Raw genomic sequence first — 13588 nt, 5'->3', positions numbered from 1 at the left:
ATAGATAGATACTTTATTCATCCCCATGGGGAAATTCAACTTTTTTTCCAATGTCCCATACACTTGTTGTAGCAAAACTAATTACATACAATACTTAACTCAGTAAAAAATATGATATGCATCTAAATCACTGTCTCAAAAAGCATTAATAATAGCTTTTAAAAAGTTCTTAAGTCCTGGCGGTTGAATTGTAAAGCCTAATGGCATTGGGGAGTATTGACCTCTTCATCCTGTCTGAGGAGCATTGCCTGTCGCTGAAACTGCTTCTGTCTCTGGATGGTGCTATGTAGAGGATGTTCAGAGTTATCCATAATTGACCGTAGCCTACTCAGCGCCCTTCGCTCAGCTACCGATGTTAAACTCTCCAGTACTTTGCCCACGACAGAGCCCGCCTTCCTTACCAGCTTATTAAGACGTGAGGCGTCCCTCTTCTTAATGCTTCCTCCCCAACACGCCACCACAAAGAAGAGGGCGCTCTCCACAACTGACCTATAGAACATCTTCAGCATCTCACTACAGACATTGAATGACGCCAACCTTCTAAGGAAGTACAGTCGACTCTGTGCCTTCCTGCACAAGGCATCTGTGTTGGCTGTCCAGTCTAGCTTCTCGTCTAACTGTACTCCCAGATACTTGTAGGTCTTAACCTGCTCCACACATTCTCCATTAATGATCACTGGCTCCATATGAGGCCTAGATCTCCTAAAGTCCACCACCATCTCCTTGGTCTTGGTGATATTGAGACGCAGGTAGTTTGAGTTGCACCATATCACAAAGTCCTGTATCAGTTTCCTATACTCCTCCTCCTGTCCATTCCTGACACACCCCACTATGGCCGTGTCATCAGCGAACTTCTGCACATGGCAGGACTCCGAGTTATATTGGAAGTCCGATGTGTACAGGGTGAACAGGACCGGAGAGAGCACGGTCCCCTGCGGCGCTCCTGTGCTGCTGACCACTGTGTCAGACCTACAGTCTCCCAACCGCACATACTGAGGTCTATCTGTCAAGTAGTCCACTATCCAATCCACCATGTGAGAGTCTACTCCCATCTCCGTTAGTTTGTGCCTTAAGATCTTGGGCTGGATGGTGTTAAAGGCACTAGAGAAGGATGTGAAGGATGTAAGAAATAAAATCAATTCAATTCACCTAGGGGACATGAAGTCTTCTCATTACTACCATCAAGGAGGTGGTAGTGGAGCCTGAAGACACACACTTTTGCAATACTTATTAATTTTTAAAATATATGTACTTATTGTGATTTATAGTTTTTAATATTATGTATTCCAATGTACTGCTGGAGCAAAACAACTAATTTCTTGACATGGCTTGTCCCATACTCCTCTAAACCAGTGGCTTCCAAAATGGGCAATATCATCCCCCCCCACCCCCTGAGGGCACTGGGAGTTTCTAGGAGGGCAATAAAGATAAAAGGAGTGCTGGGGTTGGGTGCTCAGTAGCAAAGGGGGCAGCTGAGGGATTACATGCTTAAATTAAGACATTAATTACTAACTTTAAGCATTTGATTCTCAGTGCTCCATGACTGATTACAATGATCACATAATCAGCTCATCTCTTGCTAACCCACCGTTCTCTTCGACTTTGCTTGAAATGGTGAAAACCACTGTGACACTACTGTATTTGGCTTATCATGGGAAACCTGGACTGAAGAGATCGTGTTATTCCTGGACCCAGCTGTGCATTATTGCCACTCACTACTGCAGTATATATGTTAGCTAGTACAATTCCCAAATTCTAATCATGCAGAGACAATTTCTGTGAATTAGAGCATGGCATTTAAAGTACAGAGTCTGCCCTTTTGAATGGCCTTGACAGCATTTATCTAGCCCACGGCCCAATCGAGACATCACTTCCCCACTTTATATACCTTCAGGCAGAGTCACACTTTGTCTAAGCTATGGTGACCCCATTACTTTCCCCTTTATTGATTGCAGCGCTTGAGGTTGGACTTAAGCAATAGTGGTTGACCATGCTCATTAATCCACAATGAAAATGGCAGAAGCAAACCAAACAGAAAAGTGCAGACAGTATAGTGTGGAGTATCTGAAATATGGATTTACATCAGCACCAAGCAACCAACAGCAGACAATGTGGCTGTTGTGTGAAAAAGTTTTTTCAAATGAGACAATGAAATCGCCCAGGCCCCTTCAACACTTGAAGAGAATACACTGTGATAAAGCAAAGAAGATTTTGGTTTATCTTCAGACAATTCATGAAGATTTTCAGAAAAGGAAAACACTTTAAAACATTTTTGCTAGCACTTCACAACAAAACACAGATGGCCTACATGCTTCATACAACATTTCATTGCTTATTGCTAAATCTGGAAAGCTCCATACAATTGAAGGACTGATTCTGCCAGCAGTAAGGCAGGTTCTGAGTATGGTTTTACATAAAATCAGCAAGACCAAATAATTAAAGTGATTCATCTTGGTGAACACTCTCTTCAAGGACAAACATATGAAATGTCTGCACATGTTGTGCAACTTACATAACACAACAGAATTTGCTCTGCAGCTGGATGAGTCAACTTTGCTAGGCAACAAATCTTTGTTGGTTCAAGAGCTGTTATTTACAGATATGAAAGAAAATGGCGCCAGTGAACAGTACTACCAAGGGTGACATCTTCAAGACAGGTCACAAAGCAATCCTTTTCACTTCTTTTAATTTCAGATACAGTTCTGCTACTGTTGGAGCCTGTTATCTACATTCTGGCAGTGTGTTTTCAGGTCGAACAAGCAATCTGACATTTTACTTTCTCCAAGAGAGTACCACGAGGCTGAGAGCAAAGCATGGGCCCTGGAGACGGGTCACGAGCCCGTGATCGACTCCATCTCTTGCTGATTAAAGCACCCGAGAAGACTGAAATCCAGGCAGGTGCAAAGACCAGAGGAGGGTGCCTGTGTGTGACAGCCGCTCTCTCAATGCTCCCGAGAGAAGGTCGCTGCATTTGTATGATCTCTCTTTCTCTCCTAATGCTGTTGGATTGATTTGATTGGCGTGGATTGTGGACTCCAATTCATATTTATGATGTGTTCCAGATTTAGGTCCCTCTTTGTTTTTGTAGCTTATTTGGGTGATTTTGAATCGGGGCAGCCTGCAGATAATGAGCACCAAACTGAAATGAAATATGCTTTTTGATGTTGTGTTTTACTTCCTGTGTTTTTGCTCGTTTTTTTGGTTCCCATTTGCATGATTTTTTTGCGAGTGGGGGGGAAGGGTCAGTTTGATGTTTTCTTTGAATGGGTTCCATGGTTTTTCTTTGTTCTATGGCTGTACCTGGGAAGTCAAATCTCAGGGTTGTATACTGCATACATACTTCGATAATAAATGTACTCTGAATCCTTTGAATCCAAAGGTGAGTCAATATTTTGCATTGTTGAGCAATATTTCAAAGAGAAGGACACTCCACTCACCAACATTCTAGCCATGCAACAGATGGGGCACAATCAATGACAGGATACTCCTGTGGGTTATCACTTTCTTGGAATAAAAACTGGAACTGTTACAAACCCCGTAACTGGGTTACTTACCAGCAAAGATACAGATGTCCATTGGAGTCTGATGATACTATTTTTAACAGTATTTATTAGTAAAAATACACAAAAATATCAATGCAAATATACAGATAATATACGTCGTCAATACTAAACCTAAAAGTGCGGATATAATAATAATCAATAAGAAATAAGCTCTATCGTTGTCATGGGGATAATGAATTGTCCGATGGAAATATAAAGTTCGCTGCAGTTCACACAGGCTGCCGTCGTTTGTTTGTCGCTGTGTTGCAATTGTTGGGGAGAGAGAGTGAAAGAGAAAAAACTTGCCGACTTTCCTTTATGATTTCGATCCGTCGGTGTCTCGTTGTTGTGGCCGTTCAAGTGTGACCTCTCCTTTAGCTAAACCGTTCTTCCGTGATGAGCCCGCCACCCAGGCAAGGGAGGACACACACGAGCTCTCACCAGCTTCACTATAAAACGCTGTCACTGGATTTCTAGCATTTCTCCTGGTGTGTCTAAAGGGGTGTTCCCCAGACCCGTCTTTTATCCTCACTCACGGGGTCTCAGATGTCAATCAGGTTGGGATGATGCAATCCCTCAACCAGACCACTCTGGTTGTCCCCTGAGGGGTTTCAATGAATAGTACAGTACGCAATACACAATTCCTTCTCCAAGAGACAATAGCAGTAATCAGTGGTTCTGTTCCGCTTATGTCAGGAGACATTCCACCGGGTTGTGTATTCTGTGTCTCTCTCTCTCGTTTCCTGGGTATGATGTGTATCTCTCTCATTTCCTGGGTCTCAGACCCGAAATAATAGCAATCCTGTCATTCTCAAAAAGGAGGGGGCGACTTTGCACTCTTCGGCCCCCTCAGAGTTGCTCCATATTTGTAACACCCCCATCCTTCTAAGGATTTTTACCACAGGTAAAAATTAACTAATACAGAGTCTTACAGGATTTCAGAATCTAACACAATACAAAAGAGTTTTTTTTCACTACAGAGTAATAGTTATACATTCAATTCAGCATCTAAACAGTTAGCGATTACATTGTCACTTCCTTTAATATCTTAATATCTTGTACCTTAATAAATTCCTGTAGCATCAGACTCCGATTTAATAACCACCTATTTTTATTCCTTTTCTTCAGCAAAACAAAACTAAAGAGTTATGATCTTAGCTTACATGTATATTACAAAAGTTTATGCAAATACTAATCTTTATTTTACTTTCAAACTTAACAGTCAATCTTCCATGGTGTTGTCTTTATTATTTACATGCTTTGTCAAAATCCCTTAAAACTGGATCCTGTTATTTAAAGTGGCATCCCGTCAACTCTCGCCCCTTTTCCAGTTAACTCCCACGTGGTTAGCGTGCGTACCAGTGTGGAATAGGCTTTTGCATGCTCCTTTCATAGGAGTTATTTTATCAACAATGTTTTCCAAACTTAGCCCATTTTCTGAACTTCCACACAATTCTTTATTTTTAAGCAAGTCGTTAGTTTTATCTTCAGGACTCTTCATTCTATTAGTTTTCAGTTTAATATCTGCAAGCGATCCCTCTTTGTCCAAACAACATTTCAAATTCTGCCTCTTCACAGCACACCCTTGAATAACATTAGCGCGTGGGGCACCTTTACATTCCAAATCAAACTGTAATTGATTCGCAGGCACCGTGTTAACAAGCCATTGTCCCTTCAGCCTGGTTACTGCTTCTGACACCAATCCAGACTTTAAATTTTCTTCATTCAATTTAGGAACTACACTTTTCCCTTTCCCTTCAATAATAATATCCACATCACCACCTTTTATCTCCTCACTAACTTTTAACACTCCTTCGAACACAAACTGGGAATTCTCACTTCCCACTAGTACCAAGGTTAACCCTTTCTTCACTGAACCAAGTCCATCTGACCCACAAGGACTGCATTCCTTTTTAACTGAATCAAATACCTCAGACTTTTCCTGAGTTCCATTACTAGGTTCAGTACCACGTGCATCCACATCTTGAACACACTCAAACGGGATATCTGCCTCTTCCAGGCTTTCAATACCCGTACCCTTTACAAATTCTAAATTCTCCTGATCCTCCCAGCTACTCTCTGGGCAACTCCCTTCCGGAGTAAACTCAACCCTGCGGGCTGAAACAACCTCATCTGCCAACCCAGCAGACTCCTTCAAGGTAATGGCATCCTTTTCATCTAGGACTGCCCTCATTTCATTATCGGGAACACATTTAAAATTTTCAACTTCTTCCAACAGTTCTGTCAAGCCAGACAGATCATCCATGTCCAACCCTGGACCTTCTAACAGCCTTATCTGTTTCTCATTTTTACTCCGTGCCTCTATAAATTTCCTCCTGGCTAAGGGCAGGTCTACCCCCTCTCCTTTACTCTCTTTCACCTCCCTACTCTCCGTTTTACCATTCCCCAACCCCTCTTGGTACAGGGTCGGTAAAAACATCTCAGCCAAATCGATACTGGCCTGATTTAAACTGGTCTCTTTCTCAGCTGTCTTTCTCGACATGCTGCGAGTGATCGCGCATGCGGGATAGATCTTGGAATCTAGGGGCAGGACCTCAACACTTACAGGCTTGCTCGTCAGCTTCATTGCTGACCAAACCTCACCACCAGTTAAATCGTTACCCAGAAGGACGTCCACGTCAGTTCTCGGAAATTCTGATCGCACCCCTATTTCAACTGGTCCAGATACCAGCTCACAATTTATAATGATCCTATGCAAAGGCACAGCTTCTGTCCCTTTTCCTATGCCTCTCAAAGCTACCTCTCCCGTCTCAGGACCAAAATCTAATACCTTACTGAGAATCAATGACTGCTCAGCTCCAGTATCTCTCCAGATCCACACTGGAACTGGTGTTTCTCCCTCTTTCACAGACACGGTCCCATCTGAAATAAATTTCTCACGCCCCTCTCGTATTCTATCTACCTGGGGCTTTCTCGTCGATTTACAGATCAACACAATACACCCTGTAGGGACTGCTGTTTTCCCTTTTCCTGTCTCCTTCCTCGGAGCAAAGCACTTAGATGCAATATGACCCACCTTTCCACAATTAAAACAGGTCAAGCCAGGAACTCTCCTGCCATCTTGCCTTTCTTCCTCCTTACTTTTACCACTAGCTCCCGGCTGAATTTCTGCCTCAGCCAGCGGGCTTTCTCTACCGTTCCCACGGTCTTTCTGGTAACTCTTATTCGAGGAAAACTTTGTCTTGTGGGTTAGGGCATATTCATCTGCGAACCTGGCAAATTCAGATATGGACTTATTCGGCTTCTTGTTCAAATACATCCAGATATCATCCGAAACACAACCTTTAAATTCCTCAATCAGAATTAACTCCGAGACGCCGAAAATCCTCTTCCACCATTTCTGCCGCACACCAACGATCCAAGAGCACACCCTTCTCATAGGCAAACTCTGCATACGTCTGATTCCACACTTTCTTTAAATCTCTGAACTTTTGTCTATAGGCCTCAGGTACCAATTCATAGGCCCGAAGAATGGCCTCTTTTACTTCCTCATAATTCCCATACTCCTCCTCCTCCACAGATAACGCCACATATGCTCATTGTGCCTTCCCTTTTAACACACTTTGTAACAACGCCACCTGCTGATCTCTGGGCCACTTCTGACTCACTGCCACCTTTTCAAAATGCAAGAAATAACTATCAACATCCGTCTCCTCGAACGGAGGTACTAACCTAAACTCCCTACTAACATTAAACCTCTCCTCTCAGTCTGGCCCTTGAGCTCTTCGCTCTTGCCTTAACTTCTCCATGTCCAGCTCATGTTTCGTCTGTTTCTCCTTCTCCTCATACTCCCTCTGCTTCTCAGCTCTTTCCTTCTCCTTTTCAGCTGCTTCCAGCTGTTTTAACTTAATTTCATGCTCCCTCTGTTTTTCAGCTCTTTCCTTCTCCCTTTTCACCTCTAACTCCTTTAGCTGGAGCTCATACTCCCTTTTCCTCTGTTCCACGTCCAGCCTCAATTTCTCCAACTCTAACTGAGCCGTCCCACTAGCTGGTACCTTTTCAGGGATATTTTCCAATACCTCAGCTGAAAGCACATTCTTCACAATATAATACTGAGTTATGGCCCTCCGCACCTCCCACTTTTTCAGTGACAACCTCACCTCTGCGAGATTTAGTCCTTTCACAATATTTATCAAGTCCAACTTTGTGGCAGCCTCTAGCGCCTCCGGAGTCGGGTTTTTTATAAATTCGTCTACATCCATCTGTGCTGGTTTCCCGCGCAACCAGATCCAAGTTTGGACTTAAACGCCCGATTTACTGGCCCTCCAATTTGGTATCAAATCCCGGACGAGCCCCCAAGTTGTTACAAACCCCGTAACTGGGTTCCTTACCAGCAAAGATAGAGACGTCCGTTGGAGTCTGATGATACTATTTTTAACAGTATTTATTAGTAAAAATACACAAAAATAATATCAATGCAAATATACAGATAATATACGTCGTCAATACTAAACCTAAAAGTGCAGGTATAATAATAATCAATAAGAAATAAGCTCTATCGTTGTCATGGGGATAATGAATTGTCCGATGGAAATATAAAGTTCGCTGCAGTTCACACAGGCTGCCGTCATTTGTTTGTCGCTGTGTTGCAATTGTTGGGGAGAGAGAGTGAAAGAGAAAAAACTTGCCGACTTTCCTTTATGATTTCGATCCGTCGGTGTCTCGTTGTTGTGGCCGTTCAAGTGTGACCTCTCCTTTAGCTAAACCGTTCTTCCGTGATGAGCCCGCAACCCAGGCAAGGGAGGACACACACGAGCTCTCACCAGCTTCACTATAAAACGCTGTCACTGGATTTCTAGCATTTCTCCTGGTGTGTCTAAAGGGGTGTTCCCCAGACCCGTCTTTTATCCTCACTCACGGGGTCTCAGATGTCAATCAGGTTGGGATGATGCAATCCCTCAACCAGACCACTCTGGTTGTCCCCTGAGGGGTTTCAATGAATAGTACAGTATTCAATACACAATTCCTTCTCCAAGAGACAATAGCAGTAATCAGTGGTTCCGTTCCGCTTATGTCAGGAGACATTCCACCGGGTTGTGTATTCTGTGTCTCTCTCTCTCGTTTCCTGGGTATGATGTGTATCTCTCTCATTTCCTGGGTCTCAGACCCGAAATAATAGCAATCCTGCAATTCTCAAAAAGGAGGGGGTGACTTTGCACCCTTCGGCCCCCTCAGAGTTGCTCCACATTCGTAACAGAACTAACATAATTACCATTCACCATGTAATTCACAGATATGTTGTTGCGAAAACCCCAAGTGTTTGGTTGTACAGATTATTAAATGCTGTTATCACAGTGGTAAATTAAATCAAGTCCCAAGATGTCAAATTCCCAATTATTTCATTTTATATTGAGAATGATGAACAGTTTGAACACTTGCTGTTGCACACAAAAGCCAAATGAGTTTCAAAAGGAAACTGACCAGACACTTTTATGCACTTTTTGACCAAGTTAACCCTATTTAAGTACAACACTGGCCATCATTACCTTTTCCAATTTCTGAGCCTGATTTGGAAGAGAAAGAAATAATACGAGATGATGATCTTTCAAGTATACTTCGTCCACCCGAGTGAGTGGCATAAATACATTATCAGAGAGATTTCAGGATCTACCTTCAATCCAATTTCCAGCTTTGGTAATACATCCATTCCTGAACACTTGAGATGAGGAATTAACAGGAAGGATGGAGGAAGAACTGCTCTCTCTACAAGATGACTTTGAGCTGAAGTGAGGTTGAAAAACTCATATCAGGACTTTTGGTTGCAGAAAAAATCTGAGCTCCATCCTGCACTGTGGAGAAAGGTCGAGAATTTCTTTATTGCTTTTCCAACATTTTTAGTGGGGTGCAGTTTCAGTGCAGTAGCCCAACTTCTTTCAAAGTAATAAAGCAGACTGCAATTTACTGAACATGGGGATCTGAGACTCCTCAGTGACATTCAGCCTGTTGTTGAGAAGCTGATATCACTGCACCAAGCCCATCCATCTCATTGAAAGGTGACAAAGCAATGAAAAGCAGTAGTTGGACTACTAATGTAAACTCTAAAATTACTGTTTTAAATCTATTTTACTGTAATTAAAGACAATTTTATTTGTAATTTTAAATAGAAGTGATTAGTTTTTGCAATTATTTGTCACTGCTTTGAATTTGCAGTTCCTATTTTCTTTCACTGTGCATCACAATTCAAAATTCTTTATAGTTATAATGTAATGGCTGGAAAGCGGGATGGGATGTGGTCAAGGGGGCAGCAATGCGAAAAAGGTTGGGAACCACTGCTCTAAACATTTCCAGTTATTCCTGAACTATGGTGTTTTTGTAACTTAATTATAAAATATCAGTTTTCCATTTGGCAGTGCTGAGAAAGGTAGCACTTGGTAATCTACTTTCCAGGCTTATAGCAAACTGCTGGAGAAACTCAGCAGGTCAGACCACATCTGTGGAGAAAGTTTTCAGCTAACATTTCTTGTCAAGTCTCATCATCTGAATATCTGGTCCAGATGGAAAGTTTTGACCCATAATGTCAACTGGTTACTTTCTTCCACAGATGCTTCCTGACCTGCAGCAGTTTGCCTCTGGAGTTACGATATATCACTTTGACTGGTTTCACTTTATCCATTCTACCAGTCACATTCTTAAAGAGCAAGAAGCATTTTCTCTTTCACAAATTCATTTCACATTTTCAAGTTGGAATTGTTTATTTCCATCATTTGTTTTCTATGAATTCTATTATACCATCGTTAAATGTGGTTTTTCCCTACTAGGCTAACAGTAGTTTCATGTTTTCTTTCTGTGTCATTCTTGAATAGTGGGGTCTTGCTACTCCTTACAGAATCCATCATATAAACAGGACTTGGATGGAATGAACAAGCAAGAGAAAGCAGCGGAGAATGTGTTAAAAGGACTGTGGAAAGGCCATTAGAAGCAACGAGAAAGACGAAAGACAGAACAGTAACAGGCAGTGACGGATGAGGAAACTATGACAGCGGACTCGTTTGTAGAAATCCCTCCCCAGTTAACTTTCCAAACCTCGGTCGCTCAGCTACCTTTGATCCTTTTTGGTGCTTGGTGAACCGCTTCCAGCGGAAAAGCCCAGACGTATTATGCTTCAACTCCTCGACCTCTCCCAACATCTTCGGTCGTTTATTTTAAACAACTTAGCTTGGAAAGAGCACCCCCCCCCCCCCCCGCTGTTGATCAGTCAGTTGGAAGCGCGGGATACTGGGACTTGTAGTTTCCCTGCACGGTGGGACCTGTTGACATCAGGTAACAGAAACCATTCCCAAACTACAACTCCCAACATGCAGTACGTGCAAACACGCCTCCTCGCTGCTTATCACTATGACAACGACGAACGGCTACAATGAAACATCAAACTTGAAACATAAATATTAAGTTCAAAACCGGAGACCGTTCGTGACAATCAAGGAATTCAAAAATTATAACGGAGTATCAGAGGTTTATAACAATGAACGTCCATGTTCATGAATGTTCCTACCTTGCTATTAACATTACATCCCTTCGAAGACTTCCACAGGTTGAACGAGTCCACTCTGAACCTTTTAATTTGCCCACTGGTGCATTATGATGGATACTTTGGTGCAGTTTCCTCTTCTTCGAACGGAGAAGTGTAGTCAATTTGTAGCCTTCCTTCAATTTAAGTTATCTTTTGAGGCATTCCCTCAAAATCATGGATGACGTCTAGATCTCCTGGCACAATGCATAACCTCCAGGGTCAGCATTTGGTGGGACAGCTGGTGCTTGATTGTGCAGGAAAGCATGTAATTTGGGAGTTGGCTTACTCCTTTCATCATTCATGAAAAACAATGTTCTGAAGGATCAATAAAAACACAAAATGCTGGCAGAACTCAGCAGGCCAGACAGCATCTATGGTCGTCACTACCTCCTCCCATAGATGCTGTCTGGCCTGCTGAGTTCTGCCAGCATTTTGTGTTTTTATTTATTTCCAGTATCTGCAGATTCACTGGTGTTGCTTCTGAAGGATCTTGATTGTATGTATCCAGTTTTTTTCACATGCTGCTTTTCCTCGAGCATTCTGATGCAGTGAAGGACAACAATGTTAAGCTACATCGTTGGTCCATATCATAACAGAGAAGTGCACTCAAATCAGATAAGTGGTGCATATTTCCACTTCTCATGCTGAGCTTTTATTGTCAGACAGCACTGTTGAGGTTGGAGAACCCATACCCATTATGTCCGTTGTCTCTCTCCAGTACAATTGTGGCTTGAATGCATGCCGGTATTGAAAACATAGAATGGAAGAAACTGAGGACTCTGAAACAATGATGAGACTTTTAGATTAGAATGTTATGATTTCAAGCCCCAGCAGGGGCATGAGCACAAAAGTCAGAGAAATACTTTAAAACAGTACTGAAGGTGCACTAATAATAAGTACCTTATTGATCCCAAGTGGGAAATCATTTAATTACAGCAACAACATCTAAAAACACATTTAGCAATAATAATAATAACTAATAATGGCATACAGAATAATATTTTGCCAATGTGCAATGATAAAGTATGAAATAATAAAACAGAGTCTTTTGTAGTATGATGGGTGTTCTCCTGTCATGCAGAGATGAACTGTTGTATATGGTTATTGCATTTGGTAGGAAAGGTTTTCTGTAATGATCTTTGTGACAGCGGAGCTGAGTGAGTCTGTTGAAAAGGGTCTCTGCCATTCATTCAGTAGGTCATGGAGAGGACGTGCCTGATTGTCCCTAATTGATATGTCCGGGTTGTAGCCAAAGACGGATTCAGCCTTTTTGATGAGTTTATTTAGTCTTGTTACATCACCAGCACTGATGCTGCTCCCCCACCATAAAGCTGCAAAGAAGACGGCACTTGCTACACAGTCAGAGATGCCAAGATTTAAAATTGACCAGACTTTTCCTATCTTATCCATTATTTACTCAGTCATCAAAAACACAAAATAGAAGATTGTCAATACCTCTAGTTGAACTGTCTTTTTGTGTGTTTCCCCCTAGACATCAGTCTGTGGTTTTGTATTGCCATGTGCTCTTGTTTGTTTTCATGCCCCATGTGCTCCTGTCCCCGCTCCTGCTCTACTCCGGCCCCTGTATTACTGAGTACTGCATCTCTCACCTGTTTCTCATTATTACCTGTTTTGCTGCCACTTCTGTCTCATTGTGCTCCACCTATCATTTGCCTCTCTGTTTATTGCTCAGTGTATTTTAGTCCTGTGTTTTCAGCTGTTTATTGCCAGATTGTGCCAGTTAGTTTTCCTGAGCCTCTCCAGTATTTGTATCTGACCTCTATCCATCTGAGTATTGGCTCTGCTTGTTTCCAGATTCTGGTTTTTGGATTTCTCTGGAATTTTTCATCTCTGCCTGAACTTTGACACTGACTTTGTTGCCTTTCCCCCACCCCTGGATTTGCTACTCAGTAAATATCACAGTGCACACAGTACGTGGTCTGCGATTGGGTACCTGCTTCAGTGTCCTGACAAAGATGTAATAATAATTTTTATTTGTCTCTGTAGCCTTTAATCTGTGTTTTTATCCTGCTTTACAAATGCGTTTAGAATTCAAATCACTTTGGAATGGTATGAAATATTATTTACAGTTGATCTATATTTAATATTCACACAGAACTTAAACAAATGAATAAATCAAGAATTATTTACAATGGTGTGGTTGTTGGACTTACCATTCTCACAAACATCATCAATCAGAATTTCATAGCATAGTAAATAGATATTAACTCAAAACAAACATACTGCAGACACTGGAAACATGAACAAATAAAAACAGAAACACCTCTCCAGTCAGACAAGATCTAGCAAAGAGAAACAAAAAAAATCCAAAGCAATTATGATTGAACAACATGTTATTTTTGATGGACATTATTCCTTGATGCTGGAGCCAACTCTCTGAAAGAGCTGTTCACTTGTTAGTTGCTTTTGATTTCTCACTTACAGCTTTCGATTCCAAATATTTTTCACTGTCCCTCTTAAAATCTCTGATGAATATATTATTTTTCTTTTAGGA

General features: G+C 41.8%; 1 protein-coding gene across 2 annotated transcripts in view; it reads right to left on the bottom strand.

The window, feature by feature from the left end:
* The window catches only part of ccdc191 (coiled-coil domain containing 191), a 60618-nt gene extending 49291 nt beyond the window's left edge, over nucleotides 1-11327 (bottom strand). Inside the window, exon 1 of one of the 2 annotated variants that reach the window (XM_073045737.1) lies at nucleotides 11056-11327. Coding sequence is in view for 1 of the 2 variants with exons in the window: in XM_073045736.1 (XP_072901837.1) it covers nucleotides 10604-10690 (87 nt within the window). In the remaining variant the exon portion in view is untranslated. Of the gene's footprint in view, nucleotides 1-10603; nucleotides 10741-11055 lie in introns of those variants that run through there. The other variant, XM_073045736.1, reaches the window with a different exon arrangement.
* Between the last annotated feature and the right edge of the window lie 2261 nt (nucleotides 11328-13588).

This window comes from Hemitrygon akajei, chromosome 5, assembly GCF_048418815.1.
Source record: "Hemitrygon akajei chromosome 5, sHemAka1.3, whole genome shotgun sequence".
Lineage (NCBI taxonomy): Eukaryota > Metazoa > Chordata > Chondrichthyes > Myliobatiformes > Dasyatidae > Hemitrygon > Hemitrygon akajei.
Note: the sequence above shows the minus strand (reverse complement) of the source record. Positions and strands in the feature narration are given on the sequence as shown.